The sequence below is a fragment of the Thermobia domestica genome, chromosome 2 (assembly GCF_964235325.1).
Source record: "Thermobia domestica chromosome 2, izTheDome1.hap1.1, whole genome shotgun sequence".
Taxonomy (NCBI): Eukaryota; Metazoa; Arthropoda; class Insecta; order Zygentoma; family Lepismatidae; genus Thermobia; species Thermobia domestica.
The window spans coordinates 287,491,037-287,507,492 of NC_137455.1; the positions used below are offsets into that span (position 1 = coordinate 287,491,037).

General features: G+C 34.5%; 1 protein-coding gene across 2 annotated transcripts in view; it reads left to right on the plus strand.

Annotated features, from left to right (window-relative positions):
• The window catches only part of LOC145678549 (phosphoserine aminotransferase), a 35,208-nt gene extending 18,982 nt beyond the window's left edge, over positions 1-16,226 (plus strand). For both annotated transcript variants that reach the window (XM_081748831.1, XM_081748833.1), the window contains exons 3-8: positions 863-978; positions 1,624-1,785; positions 5,483-5,577; positions 6,523-6,692; positions 11,379-11,645; positions 14,017-16,226. In XM_081748831.1, the coding sequence (XP_081604957.1) occupies positions 863-978; positions 1,624-1,785; positions 5,483-5,577; positions 6,523-6,692; positions 11,379-11,645; positions 14,017-14,122 (916 nt within the window). In that variant the 3' untranslated portion in view covers positions 14,123-16,226. The remainder of the gene's footprint in view (positions 1-862; positions 979-1,623; positions 1,786-5,482; positions 5,578-6,522; positions 6,693-11,378; positions 11,646-14,016) is intronic.
• The last annotated feature ends 230 nt before the right edge of the window (positions 16,227-16,456 follow it).

Sequence of the window (16,456 nt, forward strand, 5' to 3'; positions counted from 1 at the left end):
GGTTCAGAACGCCTGGTTTCTGAAAGATACATACACACACCTCGGCCACAAGAGCCTTAGTTCCTGTCGTCCTAAGACCCTTGGTCATTGGGCTCCTATATGCTCACCAGCTGTAATATGTATTACTACTGTATATATGAAGAAGCTTTTCTAATAACAGGTGATTGGGAAAAGTCTAAATTCCCATGTACCATCTTTTAGCTCTACCATAAAAGACAGAATTTTACAATATGTTATATCATGTCAGTAATTATTCCTTTTCCGGCCCTGCAGTTGTCCTGTGAGTTCTGTCTTGCATCACGACTCTTTCTTTACTTTTTCTTATTAGTTTTCATTACTTGTTAGCATGCATGTAAATAGTTTTCCGTGCTTCTGGATTCGTTCGTTCCAACTATTAATATATATTGATGTTTAACACAGTAAAGCAATATATTATTATGTGTTTAGAAACGCAGTATATATATTCAAGTAAGATTGTCACACGTTTATTTCTTCTTTTTAATTCTGTGACCATAGCTGTGGAGACAGGAAGCATTTCTGCTATGTGTACTATATTTGGAGTAGGTCTTTTGCCAAGATTTATTTTCCTGTAAAGCATACAAAATCTTGATTGATCGTGACGTAAATGACGACGTTCCTTGCTAATAGCGTGGGTAGAATGTACCTTCTGTTAACAAATAGCTATTGAGTGAATAGAGAATTCATTACATACTTCCGTCAGTTGATCCCAATTCTGTGATCTAAATTGATTAATTCACTTCAAAATGACAAACATATTTCCTGTATCGTTTGTTACTTCGAAGAATTATGTGCTTCTAGAATATCATCACATTTTAAATACATTTATCTATGTTTTTCGTAGGAACGTGCCAAATAACTACAAGATCCTGTTTCTCCAGGGTGGTGGCACTGGCTTGTTCGCAGCTGTTGCTTTGAATCTTATTTCGAAAACCGGAACTGCAGATTATATTGTTACTGGTAAGAATAAGTAAGACTTTCTTTTTAACTTTTAATAACCACAATGAGTGGTGTAATGTGTATCGTCGTCATTGTGTCTTTCCGATAGTATTCAGGAATTCTTGACAACAAATAATGTATGGGAAACAATAGTGTTTAATTACTTGTTAGCATGCATAACCTCGCGACCTTGATCGAAGTTGGTTTTAGTGGTATATTTAGTGTATAATACTGAAAATATTCTGTGCATGGATTGGATATTTGATGCGAGATTCGATTTGATGCGGAGTCGGATTAAGTTGTAGCGTTAAGTTTAACAAGGCAGGAGGAAAATGTTTGAAAATTTTTAAGTTCTGAAATAAGTGAGAATTAGGAATTTTCAGTCGTTACTTTAGTCCTATTCAGTACTTCACCCATGAGAACAAGGGCAACAGTATCTGCGTGGTAGCTATTCGCTACTCGAGAACTCTAAATCTAAAGAAAGGTATATGCTCATTTGTGGAGAGTTTTATCTATACTTTGTGAATAGTCATTTTGTGGGAAACTTCAGTTATTGCGGACTTCGAGTAGATAGGATTTCTCTGAGTTCTATTTACATATAATATTTTATTTCATCTATGCGTTTATGATCTAAAGTATAGTAGTAAGACTTTTTTTTTGTTACAGGCTCATGGTCAGCTAAGGCAGCGAAAGAGGCAGCTAAATACGGGAAAGTGAATATGGTCTTGCCAAAGACAGATAAATACACAGACATTCCAGATCCTTCTACATGGAATCTTGATCCGAATGCTTCTTATGTATATTACTGTGATAATGAAACTGTACATGGTAAGCATATGTTATACAACAGCAAATTTGAATATACGATCTTTTATTTTCTCCTTATTCCTATTTTATCTTAATTTTATTGACTTGATTCATGTAAGCTCCACTGAAATTCAAAGAAAGTTGATTTTATTGCGTAGCAAGAAAGAGGAAATTATTTATACAGTTTCTGTGTTTGTATTTTTCGTTTTCTATTAACCAACAATTAGTTTCTCATTGTAGAGTTTATTAAATAAGAAGTTGAATGTTTTTCTTTTAGACTAACTTTACAATTTTACACTTCTTGTGAGTTTATTCACTGCAGCATAGAATTTCTTTGTTTTTCTCTGTTGACTTAATAATTCAATTTCAGCTATTTTCTGTTTTAGCATGTTCTTTTTTTCCTGCATATTCTATTTGCAGTTGCTCTCAGTTCTTCGTATCGGTACAGCTACGTCTTGTTTCTTTTTGTATCATTTTTAGCCTTCCTTTGTTCTATTTGTGTATTGCTTCCTTACATTGTTCATCGAACCATTCTTCATTTCTCGTCTTCTTCTGTTTTCCCGATTATTTCTTCTGCGGTTTTATTCAATGCTGTATTTATTCTTTCTATTCTTCTATCGTCCTCTCATTTTTTCTGCTTGTAATTTAGTTGTCACCATATTCTGATATCTCTGTTGTTACTCTTCTTTCTGTAATTTCTCTTTATTCCATCTTTTCTTGCTTGTCTCTTGGGTTTCTGTACTCTACATAGCTTTTCTCTTATATTAGCTCTGAAAATCTTCTTTCTCTATGTTTATGTTGAAATCTCCCAAGACGATTAGCATATTATATTTCAGTGCTTTTTCAACTTCAATTTCTGTGACATCATATAATTGCCCCTTTTCTTCTGTCGGAGCATGTATTGTTATTAGTTGAGTTGATTTTCAGTTTAACGTTCATTTCAGCAGCGAGGCTATATGAGACGGGACCTATTGATTAACGTGGAATCCGAACCACATGGGCTATATTGTTCTTAGTGTCATGTTTCGAAATATTTCCTTCATTATTATTCTACTAATTCTGTTATTAATTGCTTCGAACTACAATACCTTTTGTTTTGTTTCTCCTATACTAAAAATCCAGTGCCAAACTATCCCGTTCTCTTTTTTGGTCCACTATAATACATTTGGCTTTGACTTTTGTTTATCTGACCTTTTCCTTGCCATCTTATTTCTTGTAGCGCTTGCTTTTTTATCATCTCGCTTGCTATTTCGTTCACTTTTCCTGGAAGCAGTAGTTCTAACATTCCATGTGGCATCGGTAAGGTTTACTTTCATTGTTTTTATCCTCAACAAAGCTTTTTTCCTTGGTTGGGTTGTTAGCCCTGCACAGAACCCCCAATCGGAAGGACCAGGAATCTTTTGACTGGTATTCTGTGCATAGTCTTTGTAGATCTCTCTACTTACTGCAAGACAGCAGTGCTAGTTTTGGTCCACCCCGGTAATTTCCGGTACTCACCTTATATGGTGAGCCTCCTTCTAGCCCACCTGGGGAGGCGCTCGGTGGGAGACCAACAAACCCCGACGGGGTTCCATTTATTTAAAACAATTAATTCTCGCAGTGAACCTGAATACCTATCTGCGTATAATTTTTCTATTGCGCGCAAGGGTATGGCACTAGAATATTTCAATTTACTTATCCGTAGTTGTATTACTTGAAATGTTAAAGAGGTTACAGCAAGATTTTATGAACGGCCTTAATTCACTTTTGTTCTCTTTCTTTTATTATTATTATTTTTAAAATTAAAAGAATAATATTGAAGTTTTACAATGATCTTTTCAGTACGTACAAAATAACGTAATCTCCAATTTGACAACACTATCACATGGCTAAATTCCAATATGACGCCCAGCTGGTCGCTTCATAGGTACTTTTCCATATATATTTTTCTTTTCAATCCCTCGGTGGTGAAGTATTTAGCGAAAACGTGGGTGTTAATGTCTTCATTATATCGTAGTATATACAGGTTGTATCATTTATCTTGATACGCCCTTATAACTTCTAAAAGTAATGAAGAAAAAATGCTGAAATCGGCAAGGGATATTGTTTGGCATACTCTGATACCACGAGATTAAGTGTTGTCAAATCAATGTAATTTTTTATTTTTTTAAAGACACTACATCAGGTTATTTCATATTTCAGATCTACATATAAAACGAAAACTTACATTAGCACACTTGTTACGTAATGTTGCAAATTAAGGACGCTACAGTATCACAAACGTCGAATAGCAACCGAATTTTAGAGGGTTCTACAAAGTAATAATGCAAGTGAGGCGGACATGGTAATGCAATCCAAAGTACCTTAATGTCGAGTACAGCAGTCATCATATGACATATTTCGAACAAGTAGAAACAAAGTTACAAGGAATTCGAAATTTGACTTTTTTAAAGACTTTATTTCGAAAAGTTTTGAGATAATTTTCATATCCAGTTACGTGCATGGTTTCTCAATAGACATATAAAGATCACAGTGCCGTTTACAGTAAGCTGATATCTGAAACCATTTGGAAAATATGAAAAAAAGGTAAAATTTGATATATTCCTTAAAATGGCATATTTGTGGGAACTTTTAAAAAGATTTTCAATTTACTTTGCTTCTATAACATTGCAACAATACTTTTTAGTAGGTATAATTACAAGTTCTCGGAATTGCATAATTGTAAGCAGTGTTGCGAACTTAAACAGTTTTTACTATATCCCCAGAACTGTTTGGGACGGCAAACTGCTGTGCATTGTATCTTCGAATCTATTGAAAACCATTTATGCAGGTGGATGAGGTACTTATTCAAGCATTTTTTTGAAAAAAGTCAAATGTTCATCTCCTTGTAACTTTATTTGTATTAATTCAAATTCTGTCATATCATTAGCATAGTATTAGGCATTAAAGCACTTTGGATATGTATTGCCCCGTCTTACTGTAGCGTCCTTGTAAGGTTTTGTTCCAATATGTAGATTTGAAATATTTAATAAACTGACGTAGTGCCATTTAAAAAAATAAAACCTAATATTGGGTTGGCAACACTATTAACCTTACGATATCACAGAATATACCAAACAATGTCCCTCTGCTGATATTTTCATGGTGTGAAATTTGTGTATTATGTCCATTAGTTTAAAAGTTACAAGGGCGTATCTGATAAATAGTTCACTCTATATTATTTATTTGGGATTATAGTAAGATTTATGCGAGAGTAATGAGCATTGGAGATGCATAATGAACTAATATTTGATTGAGTTAAAAGAACATATTTAAGTTTGTACTCTTTATGTACAGATTTGTTATTATTTTTGATAAATTTATTTAATGACGTATGGTGAAAATCATCCTATACTTAGAGAGATTTTTAGTACATACTTTTTATGTATACCGGGCCCTTTACTTGTTTGGTAGTTGTTATAGAAGGTTTTTAACGAAGGGTTATAAAAACGTCGGACAGAGGTTAATTTTCCATATCACTGTATTTTGGATTTTATTTAGAAGTGACTTCTAAGTTTAGTTCAGAAAGTTTTTAATATTGAACCCGGCAGTGCACTAAAGAATGCGGAATCCGACAGGGTGGTATGGTCAAGACAGTGCAGTGTACTTATAAAAATAAAGTAAAACTTTAATACATCCTTTTCTCCAAGTATAATACAAACATTACATATATGTATCACTGGTATAATTAATTTTTCAGGTGTTGAGTTCCCATTCATTCCAGACACAAAGGGTGTTCCACTTGTGGCTGATATGTCTTCCAATTTTCTCTCCCGTCCGTTTGATGTTTCGAAGGTAAGTGTATGATTTTTCTTAAAATAATTAGTGGTATGTATATATTATAGTTTTTAAACGAAGTGGATAGTTAGCGACAATAGATTCACATTCATAATTTGTACCTATTAGTTAGGTTTTCACCCACTTGTAGAAAGTCCTTGTTTTGTGTGAGGCGCATTAAAAAAAGGGCCGATATTTTTTAAAAAACAAGAGAATGAAAACAAGAAAGAGAAGAAGAAATTTATTGTGATTCATATACAAGTACGTACCTTGGCTATTTTTTGACGTAGATACCATGAATCTCCACCTATTTCTGGTAGCGTGGTAAAAGCTTCCTATATCCTTTGTGTAAAAATCTGCCGCCTGAGAGTGCAGCCAGTCCATAACATGTCTTGAGCACTTCACTGTCGTTGAAACGCTTCGACGCAAGGCACTTTTTCAGGTGAAGACTTACTAATATAGTAGACTTATTTTCGTTGTGAAGCTAACTGTTAATGTAATACCGATGTTATTCTATTGTTTAGTAAATGTGAGACCACTTAAAGAATTTCTTAATTTAACTCAGGTTGTGAACTTGTTGTGAAGTGTTAACAGCAACATATTGAACTACTTGGCGAATTTATAACTTAAACAAGACAGTTTGTCTTCATAGTCTCTTTCAGAAGGTTATCATCACCAGTTGAATAACGCTCTCTACCTTTATTTTTACAGCTAATTTTAACTGGTTCTTCCTAGCTATTCATTGTTTTGCACCTACTTGTACTTAAATACAAAATAATAATTTGAATGACTGAATAGTTGCATTAGCTTATTCCGTATTGATCTTCATTATTTCAGCATTTGCCTACCGTAACCTATAAAAACCTTGGAAGAAATTTTAACGTACTTCTCTTATATTGTAGGATATTGTAAGTACAAATAAACTTTGCTTTCACTGATATACAAGTTTGATCAATATTTCAGTTTGGCGTTATTTTTGCTGGTGCTCAAAAGAATATTGGCCCTGCTGGAGTTACTGTGGTAATAGTTCGAGACGACTTGTTGGGACGTCCTCTTCCAATCTGTCCAATCATTCTTGATTTCACAATTATGGCTAAAGACAACTCTTTGCACAACACGCCACCTACATTTGGGTAAGAATATTTTGAATTAGTAATGACTGTGGAGCTTTAACAGAGAGTACGAATAACGAAAACATTCCTAATTTGTGTTAAATTATCGTTTTAGCCATGAGAGATTTGTTACAGTCGTCTGCCGTAAGATATTTGTTGGTAGCTCTAAAATCTTCGTACTTATACAGTGATTTCCTTAGAAAAGAATCATTCTGGAAATAAACACAACAATCATAGGACTAACGGGAAATGATACTGAAATTTCCCGCATACTAAGCAGTGTTGTTCTACTGAAAATGTACATCTTTCCGTAGCACATTATAAGAGAAGAAGACTGTATCCAGATTCTTTCTCGTAGGAGTTATTGTGGCTAACCAACAAGCAACACTAGAGAGAGAAAGACGCAACTAGTGTAAGAATGTAATAATATTTTAACGTTAAAGAGCAGGTGGTAGTAGCAGTAAGTTTGGATATTTGTAATTCTCCTTACGTGTAAAATATTATTTCTCGTCAAATCTTCGCTTTCATTATAAAATCATTATGTAGACTAGTGATGGCCAAATAGCGACCGCGAATGAAAATAATAAAAAAAGTTTGATTTTTTAACTCCATCTGTAACAGGAAGAGTATAGCTTGCCATCGTAATATAGCCGAATCGACACTTAACTTTCAACTGTGAAAATATTTTCTTTAACCATTTGGTTACGAAGTCCATCGTACAAGTTAAGGTCGATGATACCGGGCGGATTTTTCGGAAAATGAAGATTTCCTGTAGTTATACTCAAATATTAGTAGCTCAGATTCTAAGCGGCATAGACACATGAAACAAGAAGCAGGATACCAAAGTAAATCAAAGATTCAGAAAATGTATGGCTTACACACATTCAGCGAAGCATAACCGGGGAGTAGAAGATGAATAAACTGCTTCTACCTGGCTCCTAAGAATAATTCCTATTTTGTTCTGTCCCGCAGGACGTTGTTAATTGGCCATCACTGATCTAGATGATAGAAATGGTAAAAGGATGAAAATATAATAGAGACACGATGGAAAATAAAGATATGCCTTTTATTTGTCTGAAGTATCTTCTTCCCTGTTTAGAGTATTCTTGAAATCTGAAGTGTCGGTGTAAACTGTCCTGGCTACTATTTTGTATTGAGGATGGCAAAATTAGCTTTGTTATGGCTTATCACCGACCAAATAGACTGAAATAAAACCCTTAAAGCAACATCTTTCAATTTCTTTTACGCTAAAGAGGATGGGTAATAAATGCAAGTAAATGGTGGAAGATTTGGTTTGGTTCGTTTCGTTGGAGTTTGACGTTAGTTTTCAGCATCATTGAGCCCATATAAGACGGGACCTACTGCTCAAAGTAGAAAAATCTGAACCAATTAAATAAGAAAAAAAAAAAAAAAAACGATAAGGCCTAGGAAAAGCCACCATGAACACAACATTGTTCGCCACAAATCCACAGCCCTGGGATTTAATTAAACATTTTCTTCCTGAATTTCTTTACCACTGAGCCGTCGTTCCTCCTGCCAATTAAGTTATAGAGCCAGTGCTTTTGTGAACAGACTATATTGGAAGCGTATTGACTGACCATGGAAATTTCACACTTCATAGTAAACAAGTGACTTTCGTTTCACATTTCTGAAACTACGGTAGACTTCCAAACTATGCGAATTCAATATTAAACCCAGATTTATAACTGTCGGGTAATAGAGGGATAATGTGAGAGATAAAATCTGTTCATCTTACGCTGAATCTATATCGTATGGTTTTAAGTGATTGTATTCTCACAAGGGAACATCTTATATTGATAGTAGCGTTGCCCAATGAAACAATGTGAAATCGATAGAGGAGTGAAGAAAAGTGAGGAATCCAAAGTTTTACGGGCCGACACGCAGAAACACAGGAGATACAGAGGAAAGAAGGAGCTAGAATCATGTGAAGATAGCAATGCCAAAGATACACTGACACGGAAAGAACTTCAAAATGATTAAAGTAATCGAAGTTACATTTACGCAACATGCTCAATAACATCATATGTAATGCAGTGTTGCCAACTGAGCACAAAATGAAGTTTTGTTAAATGGCACGGAACACAAATTATAACATCTAGAAAATCTAATTATGAGTAGAACCGTACCTGTGAAGAAATGATGTACCGTGTTGCCAACGTTTGAAGATAGGCCTATATGAATATCGGATGTAGAAGAGAACATGCAGTACACGATTCAAACTAGTTAAAACCAAAATATGAGACCACAAACAATAATATAATCAGTGAAGCACGAAAATAAGGGACGAAGCACAGTGTCGAAGCAGGTTTGCCCAAGTGGAAAATCAGAATAGTATCAAACACAACACACAAAACTGAAATGATGGATGCTCTTGGATTGACAATTGACTAGCAGGCTCACGTTTCTGTTGCACGTAATATTGTATCACCTCACACATTATTGGTAGTCAATTTTTCAGTGTTGCTGTTGATAAAGCGCTCCGCAGTGTGTTGGTAATGTATGTACTCTTCATGTAGGAATTCATATAGGCCTATATTCCGATGTTGGCAACACTGTGCATCATGACTTCACAGGTATGGTTCTAATCATAATCAGATTTTCTACGTTATAATTTGTGTTCCGTGCCATTTAACGAAACATTTTGTGCTCAGGTGGCAACACTGTATTACATATAATGTTATTGAGCATGTCTATGGGTACAATGTTTGCTTACTATATTGTTGTGTAAATACCATTTTGATTACTTCAATCATTTTGAAGTTCTTTCTGTGTCAGTGTATTTTTTGCATTGCTATCTTCACATGATTCTAGATTCTTCTTTTCTTTGTATCTCTGTGTTTTTGGGGTCGGCCCTTAAAACTTTGGATTTCTCACTTTTCTTCACTCCTCTATCGATTGCCCATTGTTCGATTGGGCAGTGCTACTATCAATATAAGATGTTCCCTTGTCAGTCTTATTCGGAAAATTGGAATAACTAATGCATTCTAAGGTTTTCTTTTTTTTATTAGATTCTTCGTGTTATGTATTGTTAACGTTGTCGTTTTTGAATTATTTTCGTATTATATATTTTAAGTTTTTTTTTTTTTTTTTTATCTTGTTACGACTTATGTTTTAATTTTTGTAGTACTATGATTTGAAATAAATTTCTAAAAGAAGTATTATAAATGAATATTTAATAAATATGTGTCGGCTTATTGTGACGAGGACAAATAGCTCCCTAATGATGCCCTCCCCCCCCCCCATTAAACCATAAATATTTACTCATTCATTCTATGGAAATCAGTATTGAAACCGGAAGTAGTAGTAAATTTCTAGCACTTTCGGTTTTAATAGTGGTAGGTTGAAGATGTTATATTTTCTTGAAATGCGGTACCCGTTCCAAAAACAGCTTGTCGCTATTAACGTTTTTGTTCTATGGCGATCAACGTTGAAACCGAAAACAGCTAAATTTTTACCACTTCTAGTTTGAATGGAGGAGAGGCTAAATGTATATCAAAAACTTGCTTCTCGATTTCATTCACCATTTTTGCTCTGAAGTCTGTCGACAAACAGACGGACATAGCCGTTCTATATGACTTCCGATATGCATACATACATAGTTTGCAGGTCTAAAACTCTCACAGGGTGTCTACTGATACTGGAAATACTTGAATTATACTGAAATTTAATTTTGATACTGGAAATATACTGGAATTTTGATCCACATACTGGAAAAATCATGAAACTGATAATTTGTCAACTATACTTTTTTGTAATTGTTTTAATAGTCTTAGAAACAATTTTGTATCCATTGAGATTGTAAATTTTTCCAAAGCAAGAGTTGTATACGTTTTGTAATAGACATTTAAAGCAATGAATGGAGTGGAGGGCTGTGAGGGGAGTTGGGAGGCCCTTTAATTTTTTTTTTTAAATCATTGTATTTCAAAAAATCAAGGTTAACCAAATTTATTAAAAATAAAATATTCTTTTGATGGTAAAACAATTACAAACCTGAAATCATCAATAGAGTGATTATTCCTAAAGAACTTTTAAAAAATCATTGTATTAGGTACAGGAATATTGCTGATAGTTATACTGAATATACTGGAAATATACTGGAATTTTGAAAATGAAACTCAGTAGGCACCCTGTCACAGGACTTCTGCAGTTTTTGTCTGCAGAGGTATTGGAAACAAAAGTTAATACATTTTTATAAAATCATTTTCATTTTACAACTAACTCCATATGTCGAAATTGTACTTTAAACTTAAATAATGATTTAGATAATTAAGAATTTTGATTTGGAATTCTCTTTTTTGATTGAAATTACATTGTGTGGTTTTGTTATGTGGAAAAAAAAATACAAAAATTTTTCCTTTAAAGCAAAGAGCAGTTACTTAATGTGTACCAAAATTAATTAATTATATATATATATATATATATATATATATATATATATATATAATATAATATAAAGGTTAAAATGATATCTTGGATAAGATAATATGCCAAGACCTGCTTCAAATCACTTAGCAAACGACAATTCGATAGAAAATACTTGCTTTTCGCCACAACACTCACCAATAAAAACTAAAGAAAATTAAAAATAATTGCAGTTTATAAAATACAAGATACAAATTGCTCTGTTTTAAAGGAATAAAGTGACCAAGTCCTGATTTTAAATAATTCTAACTTCTATTTTTGCAGGGTATACGTTGTAGGTCGAGTATTTGAATGGATCAAAAGGAACGGAGGCGTGGAAGGAATGGCAGAGAACGCAGAAGTGAAGAGCAAACTTATTTATGATATTATCAATTCCTCAAATGGTTTCTACCACTGCTCCGTGGAGCCTAGTGTAAGAAGTAGAATGAATGCACCATTTCGAGTTGGCGGTCCAAAGGGAGACGATGCGCTGGAAAAGGAATTTCTGACGGAAGCCCAGAAACGGGGAATGCTGTCTCTGAAAGGACATAGGTAAGAACAGGTCTGATTTGAATGAAAAAAAACTGAGATTTTCTCACTTGTTAAAAATGGTAAAATTTCGACAAGTATTTGGTGGAACGAGCACAAAGTTGGCCCAACCTTCTCTTCCTCCTTCCTGTGACTTCTAAATTAACCCCAAAGCTGTTGTTCTCTATTAAAAATTGCGTTATTAATATTCGAGGTGCACAATTGAAGCAGTATGTTTGGCAAAATTACTTTCTCTTTCTTTTTTAATTCTTGAAGTAAGTTACAGTATTGATTTTGGTGTCATCTGTTAGAGAAACTCTTCAAATTTTAGCGATAATGACAAACTACCATATCTCTGTATGCGCTGCACGTAACACAAACAGTAGGAAAATGGCAGAATTTTTGGTACTCGGTGGTTTACAAAGAAAATAAGGTAGGAATATAGACAAAATCATCCTGAGCACTGTACGTTAGTGAAATTACATTAACAATTGTTGGAAAGTGGTTCTGTGTTAAAGAAGGAAACTCTGCAGGAAACCAGTGACCAGAAACCATAAAATTGAAAGGCTTGAAACCCTTTATCATAGTCCGCGCAAGTACATTCGACAGTCCAGTGTAAAATTGTTCCTGCGCCGAAGTTCAGGACGCTTTCGACGAATTGACTCGCGTAGGCGGCGAAGGATCTCTTTGTAGCGAGTCTTGTTGATAGTTGCTCCTTGTGGGATGAATTCCATGTGGACAATTCGGTGCTAGTCGAAAAACAGTTCAAGCTCACTTTTCCCTTTGACCTGTCGTGTTTTTTTGCGTTTTGGAGATGATGGGATTTCCAGGTGGCTGCTTGTCTCGTTAGTTTTGGATCGTACAGGAAACACCATGTTTCATCTCCTATTATTATCCGGTTCAAGAACGTTCCATCAACGTCAGATCAGGTCACCGCAAATGATCATCCGTTCTTCACGTTGGTCTTGTGTCAGAATGCGTGGTACACGGTGCTAGATGACACGCGACATGTTGAAGTCATCCGTCAGAATGTTATGACACGTACCATAGCTGATCCGTACTGCTGCTGCGATGTCGTCTACCGACTGCGAACGGTTAGCGCGCACCACCATTGCACCCTCTTTGATCTTGCGTTCAGTTCGGATTATTGTTGGCTGACTAGTGCGTTCATAGTCTTCTATAAACTGTTTCACCCCTCCGCAAACCATTGTTGTCACTTAAATACAGCACTGCGGCCCAGGGCGTTGTCACCGTAGCCTTGCCTGATCATCTGCAACGTCTTTGTAGCTGTTTTTGGCAGAACTTGATGTTTGCCTGTTGCTCAAACTGGGACATTCTCCAAGTTTGCCGCGGCGCTTGCAACTCCTTTCACAATAGAGAGACTGTTTACACTCCGTACACATACCTGCTTCTTGCTGGGTCGAGAGACGAATCTCCACTGCTTCATTCAGGACGTCACTTATCAGCTGTACACCACTAGCGCCACACTGCGTCCAATCCACGAACTTAGTGACTAGTGATTGATTGTCTTATATACAACGTGCTAACCATACAATACGAACAATATTCGTTGTGCTAACCATACAACACGAACAATATTCGTTAAACAATTTATTACAACTTGAATTTACCATTAGGTGTTCCTATTGCTCTAGTAGATAGCGGGTGCGCCTTTGATCTACGTGGTCCAGAATTCGATTACGGGCGAGAGCATTCAACGTATTATGATAGTTTAGATTCTACCTTAAACTGTAGGTGTACACCTCATATAGCCGCGATGCTGAAAAAGGACATTAAACTAAAACAATTGAGCTTAGTAGTGTATAGACGAGAGAATTACTCCTGTCAATGATTAGTGACTGTAGGAATACCGAAATTATATTTTTCATTTCTTTTATGTTAATTCTTTTGCTAAAGAAGCAGTTTACACATTTATAACTTTAAGTTGGACTATTAGTGACTTCCGCAAGTTTCGCATTCTCAATTAAAAATACATCGAATGCAAGAGGCAAAGCAAGTATTGTTAGTGGAGTTATAGCAACAAAGAAAAAAATAGAGTATTACGCTATTCTTCATATAGTTAAGGTGATGTTCTTTCCTCTGTATAACTATGAATATTATGGGGTACTTGTTGAGTGTAGGAAATCAGTAATATTACAACAAAGATAATCACTAAGTGCAGTAGCATAAGTTCTGTTTCAGTAAAGTTTTTTTTTTTTTCTCTTTCTTTTTTCGAGCCGATCAGTAGGGTCAACAGAGGTAGGTACATTTGATCAGCAGCTGATAGTAAAGAAATTTAAATCATGAATATTACTAGCTTCATTAATCTATATAACTTTTTCATATATAGTAGCGTAAAACTTTAATAATACTTATTTTTATTTTGTGTTTTCAGGTTAGTAGGCGGCATTCGTGCATCCTTATATAACGCTGTTACAGTCGATAATGTTAAAACTCTGGCTGAGTTTATGGTAGAATTTATGAATAAGCACAGATCGTAACATGGAAAACAAGTGTTAAAACGTGGTGCTATTAAGGGGCCAAGATTGCCTGTTGCCATATTGCTCAAGAAAATAATTGTTAGATATTGTGTAAATATGTACAAATTTTGCCACTTGTCTTAAGGAAATAGAGCATTATGTGCAGGTGGTACTGAATTACTCTTTAATTACATATATTCTTTGTTTGTTTCTCTGAGGACAATCACCTCCTCACCAACTTTGTTGAACATACCTTTGTTACATATACTTTGATAAAGTGCTGAGATTGTTTCACAACAATCACTTATTAGAAACTCAACTCAAAGACAAATTAAATAACTATCAGAATTGTGTGGTGTCGAAAGCAACCTTTCATGTACTACTCCTAGATATTCAGTAGAAAGGACAAAAGAAATAACTCATTTTATCATTGATGAAACAGAAGGAATGCTGAAGGGTAACATGGGAACTTTCGAATCTCTAAAATATTTTCAAGAAGAAATTAAACCTATATATCAATATTAAAAAGTAGACGCCTATTATTTGCATGATGCATGCAAAGCGCACGACCGCTGCTATTTTACTAGAAGAGGAAAATGCAGTTTCCTCTGAAGTTGGGATATTTTAAGATTTCCAGGTTATCCTTCAGACTCACCATTAGAGAGAAGATAGTTATTAATATAAAAAATCTAAATGACAAAACGGATCTTCGAATAAACATTCAGTATACATCAATTGTACATTTTAATCATTGATTGGTTTTCATTATTTGTAGTTTTCAAACAATCCAGTTATTCAAATTCTCATTTATTGTATTCGAATTATTCTCTTTTCATTCTTAAATATACACTTGTCCAAAGAAATGAAAATCTCGCAGTCCAATTTCAGTTGCCAATATAGTCAGAATGGACAAGCGATTTAAAGTTTTTCAGCAGAAAAATAGGCTTTTTATGTTTAATGTTGCTTACGTTTTAGCTGAAAGATATGTTCTTCATCACAGGCAACGCCATATTAATCTTGTAGGGCCGCGGTGGCTCAGTGATAGAGCGTTCACCTCTGGTGCATGGGTCCCAGCTCGCGCCAAGTAAACTTTGTGGTGGACAAATACCGTGTTTGTGGGTTTCTTCGGGGTTCTCCCGTTTCCTCCCACTTTCTTCATTCCACCATTTCATTCATTTCTCATCACTGTCTCCTTTAGCCTAGCCGGTCTAAGAGTGGGACGTAAAATTTAAAAATTTCATTTTTCATATTAATCTTCTAAAGAGATATTAATAGCATACATCGTGTTCGGAAATAACATATTTTTTACTCTGTAAATTAAGAGAGACATTCAGTAATTGTAAAAAAATAAAATAAAATAAAATGATAATGAACTGATACAATGAAAAAGGGAGAGCAGATAGAACTGCGAGCAAATTCACGAACACAGTTCATTGTTGTTAAATATAGTCACGTGGCCTAGGATCGAATATACTACTAGAAGTGAGCTCTTTTCAGAGTCACTATGTTTCTGTAAACTGTTTCTTTGTCCAGATATATTAAAGGCAGTAAATCTTTCCTATTCTTCCATTACAGTAATGTTCCTGATCCAGCAACCAACCTTTTTTTTTCCCCATTGACTTTTGCATTTATTGTAATTTTATTACAATTTGCTGTAACTTTTTCTCCCCTTAGTAGCATAGACAAATTCTTTTGAAATATTTACTTCCAAAAGTAATAGTTGGGAGACTTGGATAGCTTACCATAATGTATGTGTAGCTTTGTTGTCCAATTTCAGTGGTCGGTCTAGGTAGCTGTATTTATACTTGAAAATGGTCACAATATACTGTATTTATATTTTTATATGGCATTTTTAATGCGTTGAAAAGAGAATTTTATATATAGTAATGTATTAGAACAGCATATCTGATAAAGTAGCCTGACTTCAGGCGTTACAGTTTTTAGTAAAATTGAAAAATGTATTTTATATATTTTGCTACTGTTGCAGGATTACGTGTTAATTTTTCTACTTTTACTGTAATTTTCTATATTGGATTTTTATATATATACATGTTAATTTTTCGTATTCAGTTGTTGTATATTATGCAGTTGAAATAAATACTTGTTAAACTTTTCTGAATGGGAATCCGATGTATCAGAATTTTTCCTTAAACAGATATCCTTTCCCATAAGAAATATGTACTCAGAAAAAAAAATCTATTGAACGAAAATTACACTTGTTCGAAGACAGCTAGAAAAAAACGAAACTGATAAAACATGTCTATAATTGAAATTGTGTCACATTAGAGGCTAATCTATTTCCGTTCCAACAAATTGAAGTTGTTACTTGATATTCCACCTTGCCACCAACGATTA